We start from the raw sequence: 12837 nt of genomic DNA on the forward strand, positions 1-12837 counted from the left end.
GCCGGGTTTTGCAGCGCTGAATTCCACAAGCTAAAACTGGCATTGCGGCCCTTCAATCTGCCATGCAAACATACACCCCTCCTTGCCAGTCCTAGTATTTAAGAGAAAGGCTGAAAAAAATCAGTATATCTCTGAAATCGTACAGAGAGCAGGTATACCGCTCCTGAGTCTGGAGGCTCTACTGTAAAAAAAGAAAATTACTAACAGCCTCACTGAAGGCACCTTATCCCTGTTGCGAGAAAGGGAGACATATTTTCCTTTATCCAGTCCCTGATGGTGCTGTTTTAATTAAATATAAACATACAATGATTATTCAGGCCATGCCCAGCTGCCTCCATCCATGAAGGTGACAAAATGGCCTCTCCTGGAAGCCGCCAAGGCCTCACCCCTTCTCAGGCCTCCCCCCTGCCCTGAGGCCATCTTCATTGGCCATCCCTGGAAGTCTCTCCTGTAACAGGCTATCTCAAAGTCTCTCTGCCCCCTTTCCCCAACTGACCTGGGAGGTGAAGTCATGCTGTTGAAGCTGGCGCCCCTCCCGAAGATCCCAGTACCTCACCGTGTTGTCCAACCCCCCCGTCCAGAGCTTCGTGCCGTAATTGGAGATGTCAATGCAACTGGCCCCGTCCGTGTGACCTTGGAACTGCCTGGGACAAGAGTCAGAAGTGAAGTGAGTTATTATTTTGGGGTTGTTGTGGGGTAGGTGGGGGTTTTTGGTGGTGATTATCCTGTCGGCAAGTGGGAAGGATGGTTTGTTACATGTAATTTTGGGATGGCCAACAATCTGACAGAAACCGAAACAGGAACAGAAATGTTTGCTTATCCATTCCAGGAATGGAAATCAATCCAGAAAATAGACTGCAAACAAATATGCAACAATATGTGATGATGTTTCCCTCCTCAATCGGCACTGCATTTCCTTTGCCATCAAATGAACAGTGTGGAATAAGGTAAAGATAACATAATTTAATGACCTAGTTAATTACATGATTAATTACATAAAATTTCACCAGGGCAAACAACAAGACAATTCAGGTAGATTTTGTCAGAAGCTGAACCACAGCGGAACGGAAACAGCGCCGCATGTGGTTAATACAGAGAGAAATGGAAATTGACACCTTTTGCCATCGCAGCTTTTAATGCATTGGGTCCTACTCAGAGTAAACCCACTGAAATCCATGGACTTAGCCAGCCGTGTCCATCGACTTCACCGCATCTTCTGTGAGCAGGACCTACTTGGATGCAGCCCTTAATATTTCTGCTGCTTGATTTTTCTCTGGATGATTTCTCATTGTGTAAGTCACCTTGAGACGTGTGTTTGCATAAAGCAACACACCGTTGAAATAAATAATATTTTCATTTGCCATTGACTCTGATCTCAAAGATCTTTTTCATGATAATACTAATAAATCAAACCACCTAGCTCAGAATAGCCCACACCAGCCTTTCCCAACCCTAGATGTTGCTGGACTACAACTCCCATCAGCCCTAGCCTGTATGGCCAATAGTCAGGAATTATGAGAACTGCAGTCCAGCAACATCTGGGGACACAAATGTTGGGACCACCTGAATGGTTTTTCCGTAGCAACTGTCATGCACTGCGTTAGATGCTGTAGAATTTGTAATCACATTTTTACAGTCATGCTGTGGGCCACCTGAATGAAGACCACCATTTGGGAACTCCTGGTCAACATTGAACAGCAGCATCTCTTCAGGTTTTCAGCCCAACCTGGCCAACCTGGGACCTTCTGTATGCTGAATATAAAGGTTCCAACCCTCAAGATTCTCATTCAATAGGAACAGAGAAACTTGCTGCCTGATGCTATATCTGACCTTTGGACCAACTAGCTCAGAATCGTCAACACTAATTGGCAGTGGCTCTCCAGGGATTAAACCAGGAAATCTCCTGCATGCAAAATTTTAAAAAAAGTTCACCACCACCGAGCCCAAATAATTTGGGGACTGCTGCACTGAGCGTTGCGCGCCTCACCTGACCATGGTTTGGTTCTGCAGATCCCAGACCACAATGTTGCCATCACTGCAGCAGGAGAAGCAGACCTTGGCGTCGGGGCTGATGGCCAAGGCGTAGCAAGCTGGGGCCGAAGAGGTGAGTTCTGCCTTGATCCGGGGGGTGGGAGCAGCCAGGTCCCAGATGGAGAGGGTGCTGGCCTCCCCGCCAACGATCAGGCTGCGGCCATCTGGAAGAAGCTTGCAGGACCGGATGTAGTTGTCTCGGTTCTGTGACAGGGAGAAAGAGAAGGAGAGAGATGGAACAATGCAGGAAGTATTGCTGAAGTTAAAATAGCCAGGCATATAGAAGAATAAGCTTTGTTGAAGCTGAAGCAGCATGGCTTCTGCAAGGGTGGGTCCTGTCTCACTAATCCCTATTAGAGTTCATGCAAGGCAACTTAAGACAGTTCTGCAGGCTCTGCTCATCCACTTTCAAGCATCGGCTGCGTACAGACCAGATATGAATTCATGGACAGTATTCTAGGCCGATTGAACAGGCTTGTCTTTTATTAGGCTGTTCTTCTTTTTCTTTAGTGGGTTGCCCCTTAGCTTTTACCCTAAGGGTTTTTCTCTTATAGCCTTGGAGTTCCCCAGAGTCTGATGAGCCCTTTCTCTTGTGGCACACTTTTGATTTTATGTTTTCTTTTAATATGTTTTAAAGTCTGTTTTTATGACTGTTTTTAGTGTTTTTTTTGCTGCCCTGGACTCCTACTGGAAGGGTAGAATATTGTTGTTGTTGTTGTTGTTATTCTACAAGACAGGCACTCATCTCTAGAGATCGCTAATAATAATAATAATGATTGGCACTCATGCCTGGAGATCACTAATAGAGAGAACTATGAATTTTTCACTTTCTTCCATAAGTTAGAGTGGCTTACAAGAATTCAAGAATATTTTTCCACTCTTCAGTTCTCGACATTTCCACATCAATATGTGGTTTTTTAAAAAGAATGATAATATTCAATAAAGCAATACAATAATATGCAGTATAGGAAACAATCCAGCAATCCAGTCCTGGGGAACTCCAGGAATGCTCCTGGGACCCGAGTCACCCCTCTTCATACTTACCAGACAATCAAGCTGCGCCACGGGGGTCTTGGTGCCCGGCTGCCCCACATCCCAGACTTTCACGCAGCCTTTCCCTCCTGTGTAGACGTGTTGGGTGGAGTTGCTGATGGTGACGGCGCAGACCACCTCGCCGTGGGTCAGCGTGTGGAGCTGGCGGGCGTGGCGTGGGATGCCGGAGCCAATGAGGGCGTCTGGCGGGAAGGGGACCGGCTGCATTTGCCCGTCAGCACTGACGTGGAAGGAGTATGCCCTGTCAGAATTGGAATTAATCAAAATAATTAAATTCCCCTTTAGGGAAGAAGGTCGTAGCTCAATGGTAGAGCACCTCTTTGCATGCAGAAGATCTCAGGTTCAATCTCCAACAACATCCCCAGGTTGGGCTGGGAAAGTCCCCTGTCCACAGAGCTGCTGTCAGTCAGTGTAGACAATACTGAGCTAGACAGATCAGTAGGCTGACTTATATGAGGCAGCCTTCTGTCCTTCTATTTAAATCAGCCCTTGATTCAGAATCATGAGGGCTGGAATCTTACTTTATTTTTAAGGGAAGGGCCCTAGCTCAGTGGCAGAGCATCTTGCTTGCATGCTGAAGGTCTCTGTGGCATCTCCACGTAGGACTGGGGAGACTCCCGGCCTGAAACCCTAGAGAGAGCTGCTGCCAGTCAGGGTAGACAGTGCTCAGCTAGATGAACCAAAGGTCTGACTCAGAATAAGGCAAATTCCTGTATCCCTAATGGCGGTTTGATAAGGAATTGCATCTACTTCATGTGCATGTGCAGTAGGCAGGTGAAGACAGTGTGTAAACTACTACTACTACTACTACTACTACTTAATAATAATAATAATAATAATAATAATAATAATAATAATGATGATGATGATGATGATAATATCCTGCCTTTCCTCCCAGGAGGAGCCCAGGTCCACTGATGTTAACGCGGGCACCTGAAGCAGATGTGTCAATGACAGGTCTCTGCCCCGCAGAGTTTAAAATCAAAATGTTGAGAGAGCAGATAGAGATGCGAAAGGAGGCCCCAGAGAAACGGGGAGGAAAGGATGAATGGGTAAGAGCCATTTAGAGGAGTTGATCAACTATGGGGCTTTGAGAGGTGAGTCCAGGCTTATGGGGCAGCAAGAGTCAACGGGCAGAGTTATTTAAGAGCGCTTTGGGGAAGCTGAGGGCAGCAGAGTTGGAGAAGAAACATCCCCTGCACCCCTTTCCAAATCCCTATGAGGCATCAAGTCCCCTCTCCCCACCACATACCACATTGGAAGCGATGTACTTACGGCTTGCTGCCTGGAATGGAAGCAGAGATGGCAGAACCACATAAATGCGGGTGAGATTCAAAGGCCACCTGTGGGGAGGAGCCAAGGGAGGATGCAATCAATGGGGAGAGAGATCATTCCTTGGTGGTTGAGAGCACCCACTTGATAAGTAGACATTCCCAGTAGTGGCTGCTGGTGGCTCTGCAACTGTGGGGCAGTGGAATCTGCTCCAGGTTTTAGTCTGGGCTGTCCAAGGTGCTGAAACTTACGCCCAAAAGTCAGCACCTTGGACAGCTCCTTGAGAGCACATATTAACACCTGAGGTTAAAAACCTTTTGGCTCCTAGCCCACAAGAAGAATCTCTGATGCCGAAAAGCAGTCTCTGCTTACCATGGGGGAACGTCCATACATCACCGTCCCACTGATTTGCGGGGAGAGGTGGATGCTGACATATGAGCTGGCTGTAGTTAGTTCACCGTTGAGGGCAGTGTGGGGCATTAGCCCAAAGGTGGAGGCATAGGAGCCAGTCATGTTCAGGGGGCTCCGCAGGGCTGGCGTTGAGGGGGGAAAAAGGGAGAAGACCTGAAGTTCATTCAATAAAGTGGTGTACAAAGTCCTTGATGGACTGTTATTCTGCAGTTTCACACTGAAGCCTCCCTTTGAAATTCAACACAGAAAACTGCCTTCTCCTGAGTCAGACCATGGTTCTGAGTCAGACCATCGATTTTATTGTAAGCCGCCCTGAGTGCCCTATTATAGCGTAGAAGGGCGGGATAGAAGTATTCTAAATAAATAAATAAAATCTAGCACAGCACTGTTTACACTGACTGGCAGCGCTCTACAGAGTCTCAGGCAAGAAGTCACTCCCAGCCCTATCTGGAGATGCCATTGGGAACCTGGGACCTTCTGCCTGCCTGAAGCCCTGGACAGCCGTTGCCGGTCAGGGTAGACAACCATGAACTAGATGGGCCAATGGAGCCACGCAAGTCATAAGGCAACTTCCTAGCTTCCTATGATAGTTAAACACATGCACAACTTACTGATGGCCTCTGTGGTGGATGGCTTACAGGCAATCTGTTGGACTTGAGGGGCACAGCTGGGTCCCAGGCCAGGGGTTAAGGAATCATGGGGAGGAGAGAAGCTGGCTGTTTTGCAGGTGGCAGCGTTGTCACCGCTCTGGAAGAGAAAAAGTGATGCCTCCTTTAATACTCTAGATCCCAACCTCCTTAATTTACAAGATCCTAACCATTCAAGTCCAGGATACCTCAAGGACCGCCTGATCCCTTATCTTCCTTCCAAATGCTGTGGTCTTTGAAAGTGTTAATGCCCCCCCCATAGGGTTGGGTTAGAAAGTCAATTTTGCTCACATTTCAAGCCAAATCTATCAAATCCACACTTCCCAAGGCAATATGAAAAATGGAATACAGCCATCCTTCAAAATTTGCACTTCTTTGAATTTTGCAACACAGTTCGCCAACCTACCAACGTTTACAAAAATGCATCTGTTAAAATGAATAGACAAGTGGAAATAACATAGAAGGCTTATTATGTGATGAGAAATGGCTCGCAGAAATGCGTACGTGAGTCAGACCGGCCCACAAATACTCACCCTAAAATGCTGAAGAATTTTCATGAGGATTTAAAAATAGAATCGCAAATTGCTGCCGAAATGTGGGGAGCTGAATTTAAGATTGGGGAAATGAGGAATGGAGAGAACTATTTAATTCACTCCCACAGGACGCAGCGATGGCCACTAACCTGCATCGCTTCAAAAGAGGATTCATGGGGGAAGGAGGCTATTAATGGCTACTAGAGATTTAGAAACATTCCTGTTCAGCCGTTGATGGCATTTGATGGCTGAAGGAAACTGTTCCTGCAACCCAGAGATCACTGGATGGAAAAGTGTCTTTACCGGGAACTGTTTTTTTTAGTGCTTTTATCTGTAATTGTTTTTAGATTGCTTTTGTTGTTGTTTAAAACATTCTGTTGATGTGTTTGCAATCCTGGGCTCCTTCAAGAGGAAGGGCAGGCTACACTTTCAATAAATAAAATACATAAATAGCCACGACAACTACGTTTTCCCTCCATTGTCAGAGGTTGCAAGGAATCGCAAGTGCTCTTGTGCTCAGGTCCTGCCTGCAGGCTCCCCGTAATGTGGGAACAGGATGCTGTGACTAAAGGCGCCACTGGCCTGATCCACCAGCCAAGCTCATCTGATGTTTTGTCCTCAGCAATCAAGAGGTAGACTGCGTCTGCAATTGGAGGTTTGATTCAACTGTCACGGCTTACAGACCTATCCATTGCCTTCTGACTTCCTGGCCTGAAGCGACCCCTGAAGTCAATTTATAAAAAACAACATTCTTGGGGAACGGAGGGCAGTAGATTGACGGATCCCAAGATGAGGTACCTAGAAGGGCCACAAAAGACCATTGCCCTAGCCTTTCTGACTGGGGGAAGGTAGCCAAATCTCATCACCGCACAGCAGGGCTGTCTTTATGCTGTGGATTGCATCCATCCTAATCTGATTGCACACGGCTGCCATGCACGGCACAGTCACAGGAGTGGGATTCAGCCTGGGGGTGCCAAATTCAGCTTTCTTTGCAAGTCTCAGCCGACTTTGACAGAAGGATCGATGCAACCCTTCCCTTCCCTCCTTCCCGCCCTGATGTTTCAATCGAGAGATCTTGGCAGGTTTCGAGGCGATCAATAGAGCTTGCACGTTGCTCTCGGTTCCATGGTTTTGTTTTGAACAGGAGCTTGCAAAAGGAAGGAGAAGAGGCGGGCAGGAGATCCCACAGGGAAACACACACTCCCAGCCAAACAGAAGGGTTGTTTTTTTTAAAAAAAAACCCTCAAAATGTGCCACCAAAAATGATCACCACTTCAATGACCTCCGTTTGGCATGATCTCCTCTGTGATCCTTCTCAGGCTGACCCAGGTGGCACAGTAAAAAAACCCCGCCATCCGCCCCCCCCACAACCCAGCCACCTCGCTCCCTGCAAGCCTGTGCTAATAGCAATTAATTATACATTAAAATCCTCTCAGGGATTCAAAGCCCCCAGTGGGCCACTAATTAACTGAGCCACAGAGCGGTGCATTTGAGAAGCGGGTGAGGAGAGACGAACGCTAGAGAGGGGGGGAAAGAAAGGACAGGTGGTTGCTATTTGAGAGAAGGGGGATTGCAAAATGGAACCCAGGCGTCCAGCTGGAACAGGGACAAATCTCCTGCACCGGAAATTACAGAGGAACCCTGTGTCAAATTAAAGGTGGCGATGGAGAGGAACAGAAGATGGAAGGCCTTTGGCAGTTCAAATTTTTTTTAAAAGGTCTATGTCTAAGTCCAACAGGAGCCAGGCTGATAGCTCCGGGGAGTCCACGGGAAAGCATCAAGGGTAGAACATTGATGTGCCAAGGCATGAAAGGAGAGCATGCATGAGGTAGCCCCCCCCCATCATTGGCTCCCGGTATCTGGGCTTCAAAGGCCAACAGTCTCCAGGCATGGAGGTTCCACTCAGCATCTCAGTTTCAAAGGTAGACACCCTCCAGGGATGGAGGTTCTACTCAGCATCTGGGTTTCAAAGGCTGACAGCCTCCGGGCATGAACGTTCCACTCAGCATCTGGGTTTCAAAGGTAGACAGCCTCTGGGCATGGAGGTTCCACTCAGCTGCCCGGATTAACAGCTGTTGTGCGATCCTCTCATTCATAAGAAACTACTAAGAGTGCTGCTAGATTGGTCCAGCATCCTGGTATCAGAGGCCTCCGGGAAGCCCATGTGCCCATCACCACATCTTGTGGCAAGAAGTTCTGCAAGTTTGCTATGAATGACGACAACAACAAGCCTGATGCCTCTGGGATGTGAGGCATTAAAGAGACCTTATTTGCCCCAGATGAAAGTTAAAGAAGAAAGCACAAAAGCAGGACGACAGCTGAATGTCAAGTAATGACAACAGAAGAAGTATGTAAGTTTACAGTTGACAATGAGGGCATTGAATTTGTCAAGGATTATCAACACCTCTGTGTTTCTCTACCTCAAAGGTCTCTTTAGTCAAATGGATCCAATTTGGGGGTTAGGGTCCCCTCTTCCCAGCAAATCTCTGTGTTCTAGACTAATTTGACAGTTTGGGGATCTCCCTTACTCTCCGCCACAGTTAAGTGCCTAAAAAGATTATGCAAAGGTAGTTTGGAGTTTGCATATCAATTCTACAGAAATTTTAAGTAGAGCTAGGAAGGACCCAGTCTGAAATCCCGGAGAGCCGCTGCCAGTCAGTGTAGACAATACTGAGCTGAATGGACAAATGGTCGGACCTGGCATAGAGCACCTTCCTGTGTTCCTATTTCAAGCAGCCAATTATTCCAAAGTTTGAGGACTAGAATCTTGCGCTATCTTTAGGGGAAGGATTCTAGCTCAATCGTAGCGCCATCCACAAGTCCAATCCCCAATGCCATCTCCAGGTAGGGGAGACTCCCTGTGTCCGAAATCCCAGAGGGCTGCTGCCAGTCCGTGCAGACCATACTGAGAGAGATGGGCCAGTATTCTCAGTAAGGCAGCTTCCTCCATTCGCAGCCCCACTTACCAAATTCTGGTCTTTAGCTTTGAGAGGGGTGGTGCCCTGGCTGGAAGACAGCGAGGTTGGGCTGATCGGGATCTCCCTCCGGCTAGGAAGGACCTTGGCGGCAGAGGGACAGAGAGGGCTGCTCTGTTCGGAAGGGGGATCCTGGGTAGAAAAGCAAAGCAAGGACACCAGGAAGCGGAAGAGTTAAGGGACGAAATGAAGAAATAACAATCAGTGGATTTCCACCCTCCTGCTTTGTAGCTGCAAAAGTTTAAGCCTTACCATTTTGCAGTTTTATTCCACCCTAGCTTCTCACTGAGGGAAGGGAATGAATGTCGACAATGCAGCTCAGAGCAGCTCGCATCCAACATTTACTCCTCCTCAGAGTAGAACCATCAACATTAACCGCCATGGATAACATAGGACCATCCGTTCAAATGGGCGGCATTTGAGGCGGGTCCTACTCAGATCATCGGACATGGCTAACTTAGGTTTGGTCATTTCAGTGGGTAGGAATTAGTTCACGACAATCCAATGGGCTTACTCTGATTAGACCTTGACTGGATACCACCAACCCCCCCAAAAAACAGCAAACAAAGTCTAGGGGCACAAAAAGCTATGAGCTGTAGTCAGGGGGGGAGTTTCCCATAATGGAAAAAATATTATCATTGTTGCTGTTATGATTATATCCTTCCCAGCCCACAAGGTCATAGAGGTCATAGTTTGAGTTCCGTAAGGTTTCAGAACGAACAGGTCAGAATGACCTTCCAAAAACAGGCTCAGGCAGGATCATTGTTATTTTACTTCTTTTAAAAAAAAGCACAATTCTGCACTGAGTGGGAGAGGAAAGTGACATAAACTGCCACCTGCATGAATTATGCAGATTTGCTCTGCCGTGTTTACAACCCTGCATAATTGAATTTCTACTCCCCCCAGGGAACTGCTCTGCCCATACAAAAGCTGCCACGTACCTCGTCCACGACCAGGTTGTAATCGCTCCGGTCCCCGTCACTTTCCTGCAACGGGAGAAACATGGAGGGTTCCTTAGTGCCAGAGGTGGCAGACGCAGGAGCACATCAGAAGAGCCCGGCTGCTGGATCTGGCCAAAGGGGGCCCACCTAGTCCAGCCTCCTGTTCTCACAGTGGCCAACCAGGTGCCCATTGTGGGAAACCCGCAAGCAGGACCTGAGCGCAAGAGCAATCCTCCCCTCCTGCAGTTTCCAGCAACTGGTATTTTGAAACATCCCACTTCCGACTGTAGAGGCAGAGTATGGCCATCGTGGCTACTAGCCACATCCAGTGGAAGGCTTCACCAGTGGGGTGAATAGGGTACTGCCCCGCCAACCTTACCCTGCCCTTGCCTGCCTGCCTGCCTCCTTATTACAGCCAGTGGAGGGGATGTTTTTTCCTGTCAAATTCCTCCTCCTTTGTCTCATTTAGGGCAGGGCCCGCAATCCGATTCAGCTCGCATTGAAAGCCAAACTGATCAAATTCGCACTTTCCGACACAATATGGGAACCAAAACACAGCGCTCATCCGAATTCCGTGATGCAGTTTGCCAACCGAGCAAGGTTGGCAAAAATGCATCTGTTGGGGGGAAGTGTGCACCAAATGAATATATCGGTGAAGACAACCTCCAAAAAAGGATAAAACGCTTGCAAAAAAAATTGCGTACGTTAGTCATATAAAATGTACTTATTAGGAGAAATTCACAATAAAGTACTGAAGAACTTTCAGGAGGATTAGAAAAATCAGAAATTGAATCAAAATGGACAGATCCTTCCATCCTTAGTCTGAGCGTTGCCCTTGCAGAACTCCGTAGGGAGGAGGACCGGGCAAAACAAGAATGGAGTTGGCTCCACCTACTGTTGGGCTCCCTGTCTGCCACCACACCAGCTGCCAGTGGTCATTCATTGCAATGGTTCTGCTCTGAGTATGGCCAATGGTGGATGCAACCCATGACCGCATACACAACCTTTGCACACTGCAAAACACCCCATTAAAATATCTTCGTTTTCATCAGTACTTCCTCAGGAGCCCTTTTGGAAGATCGGTTTGCAAGCAGGAAACTGATAAAAATCAAGGAAGCTGCTGAGAGGCACCACAGCTGAGTGGGTAGAACACCTGCTCTACGCGCAGAAGGTCTCCGGTTCAATCCCCAGCATCTCCAGTTACAAAGCAGCAAGCAGCTGCCTGGAAAGACCTTTCTCTGACAGAGACTCCGCCAGAGCAGCTGCCAGTCAGAGTAAACTAGGCTAGACGGACAGTCTGACCCGGGATAAGGCAGCTCCTGAAATTCCTTTGAAAGAAGCTGCCGTTGGTTCACACAGAGTAGATCGGCACCACAAGACTATGCCGGTTTCAATACCAGATAGGAATAGTTGGAAAGGTGAGTTGTTGAGAGTACTAAGACTTCTCGGTTAGAGATCCCATGGTCCCAAACAGGGGGCAGGAATTGGAGTTCCCAGGGCCCCCACCGGAAGTAGGAATGAGAGTTCCCAGGGCCCCTGTGGGAGGCAGGAATGACTGTTACGCCAGTTTTGGAGTGTGTAGTGCAGATGTTACCTGAGCCTTGCCATTTCCTCAGAGGGGACTCCTTATATAACTTCATTTCCTGCATCCTGATATCAGCTTTTCTCTAATGAATCCAGAGTGGTCTGCATGGTTCCCTCCCCCCGTGTCTTTTTTTTGACCTCACAACAATCCTGTAAAGTAGGTTAGGTTGAAAAAGGGTGGCTGGCTGGCTCAAGGTCACCCAGTGAGCTTTGTGACTGGGTGGGCATTTGAACTGGGGTCTCAGGTTCAGTGCTCTATCCACTACACCACACCAACTCTGTCCCAAGATGCTGAATTTTGGTACCTAGGCCAGATTTCTTATATTCCCACGATGCCCAGAAGCAACACTTATGGAGTGCCTCACCTCATCCTTCCCGTCTGTCTTGCCCTTTGACCCCGCACCATCCAGCTGTTCCTCACCGGGCAGGCTCTCAGGAGAGGAGGCAGAATTGCTCTTCGGGAGGGAGGAAGGAAAAAGAGGAGGTAACAATAGTTAAATTCACGGGGTGGGGGTGGAGAGGAAGTCCCTATAATTTGATGGAACTTTTCTGCAAACTTCAGCATGTCCAACGGGGCTGGAAGGTCCTTGTAAAAGGGACTGGCCAATCTGATAATTGCCATGAGACCAGGGCTGTCTCTCACTGCACTGATATGGGCCCAGTTCTGCTATTAACCTTTTAACAGCCTGTATTTAGATAATCAAATCGAATATAACTTTATTGTGTATTGCTAAAGGCCTTAACAATATTAACAAAAAACTATAAAATGAACCTTTCTCCTACAATGTTCCTGTTAAAATAAAACACGATTTCATAGAAGTTTATAAAAACTCATCAAAACTATTAAAACAGTCTGTTATTATCCTCCATTAAAAGGTTCTTAAAGGTTCTAAAAGGATCTCAGACCTTAAAAGATAAACGTTTTATAATACATCATAATTCTTGACACGGCGAGCCTGCAGCTTCTCTGCTGCCAATACGAACTGGGCTACTGAAAATGTAATCAATAAATATTTATCAACTAAAAGTACCACTACCGTTTTGGGGGCATTCGGTCTGAAAACATCTGGATAACATGTGACAAAAACATTTCTCCTAGGGTCCAAATACAAGGGACAATGCAGCAAGTAATGAATTAAGTCTTCAATCTGGTTGCACCTGAAAATACATTTCCATTCTGTGACTGAAATTTAGTTCTGGTATTAACCTTTTAACAGCCTGTATTTAGAGGGCCACATTCAGGCAGATGGCAAAAAGAGAAGGGGGGGGTGTCCAAGAGAGAAAAGCAGTGGCACAGAGAGAGGGTGGTGGCAGAGAGGGAAAAGGGGGTGGCAGAGAGAGGGGGCAAGAAAGGGGTATTGGAGAGAGAGAAAGGAGGAAAGGAGGGGTG

General features: G+C 47.5%; 1 protein-coding gene across 7 annotated transcripts in view; it reads right to left on the reverse strand.

The window, feature by feature from the left end:
* LOC133372908 (transducin-like enhancer protein 2) overlaps positions 1-12837 on the reverse strand; it is a 36108-nt gene that overhangs the window by 4270 nt on the left and 19001 nt on the right. For 6 of the 7 annotated variants that reach the window (XM_061602082.1, XM_061602081.1, XM_061602078.1 and 3 more), the window contains 9 exons: positions 11813-11902; positions 9864-9908; positions 8914-9054; positions 5379-5514; positions 4729-4889; positions 4360-4427; positions 3076-3325; positions 1988-2235; positions 497-644 (listed from right to left, as the gene is read on the reverse strand). In XM_061602082.1, the coding sequence (XP_061458066.1) occupies positions 497-644; positions 1988-2235; positions 3076-3325; positions 4360-4427; positions 4729-4889; positions 5379-5514; positions 8914-9054; positions 9864-9908; positions 11813-11902 (1287 nt within the window). The remainder of the gene's footprint in view (positions 1-496; positions 645-1987; positions 2236-3075; positions 3326-4359; positions 4428-4728; positions 4890-5378; positions 5515-8913; positions 9055-9863; positions 9909-11812; positions 11903-12837) is intronic. The other variant, XM_061602077.1, reaches the window with a different exon arrangement.

Source organism: Rhineura floridana, chromosome 18, assembly GCF_030035675.1.
Source record: "Rhineura floridana isolate rRhiFlo1 chromosome 18, rRhiFlo1.hap2, whole genome shotgun sequence".
In the NCBI taxonomy this organism is placed as follows: domain Eukaryota; kingdom Metazoa; phylum Chordata; class Lepidosauria; order Squamata; family Rhineuridae; genus Rhineura; species Rhineura floridana.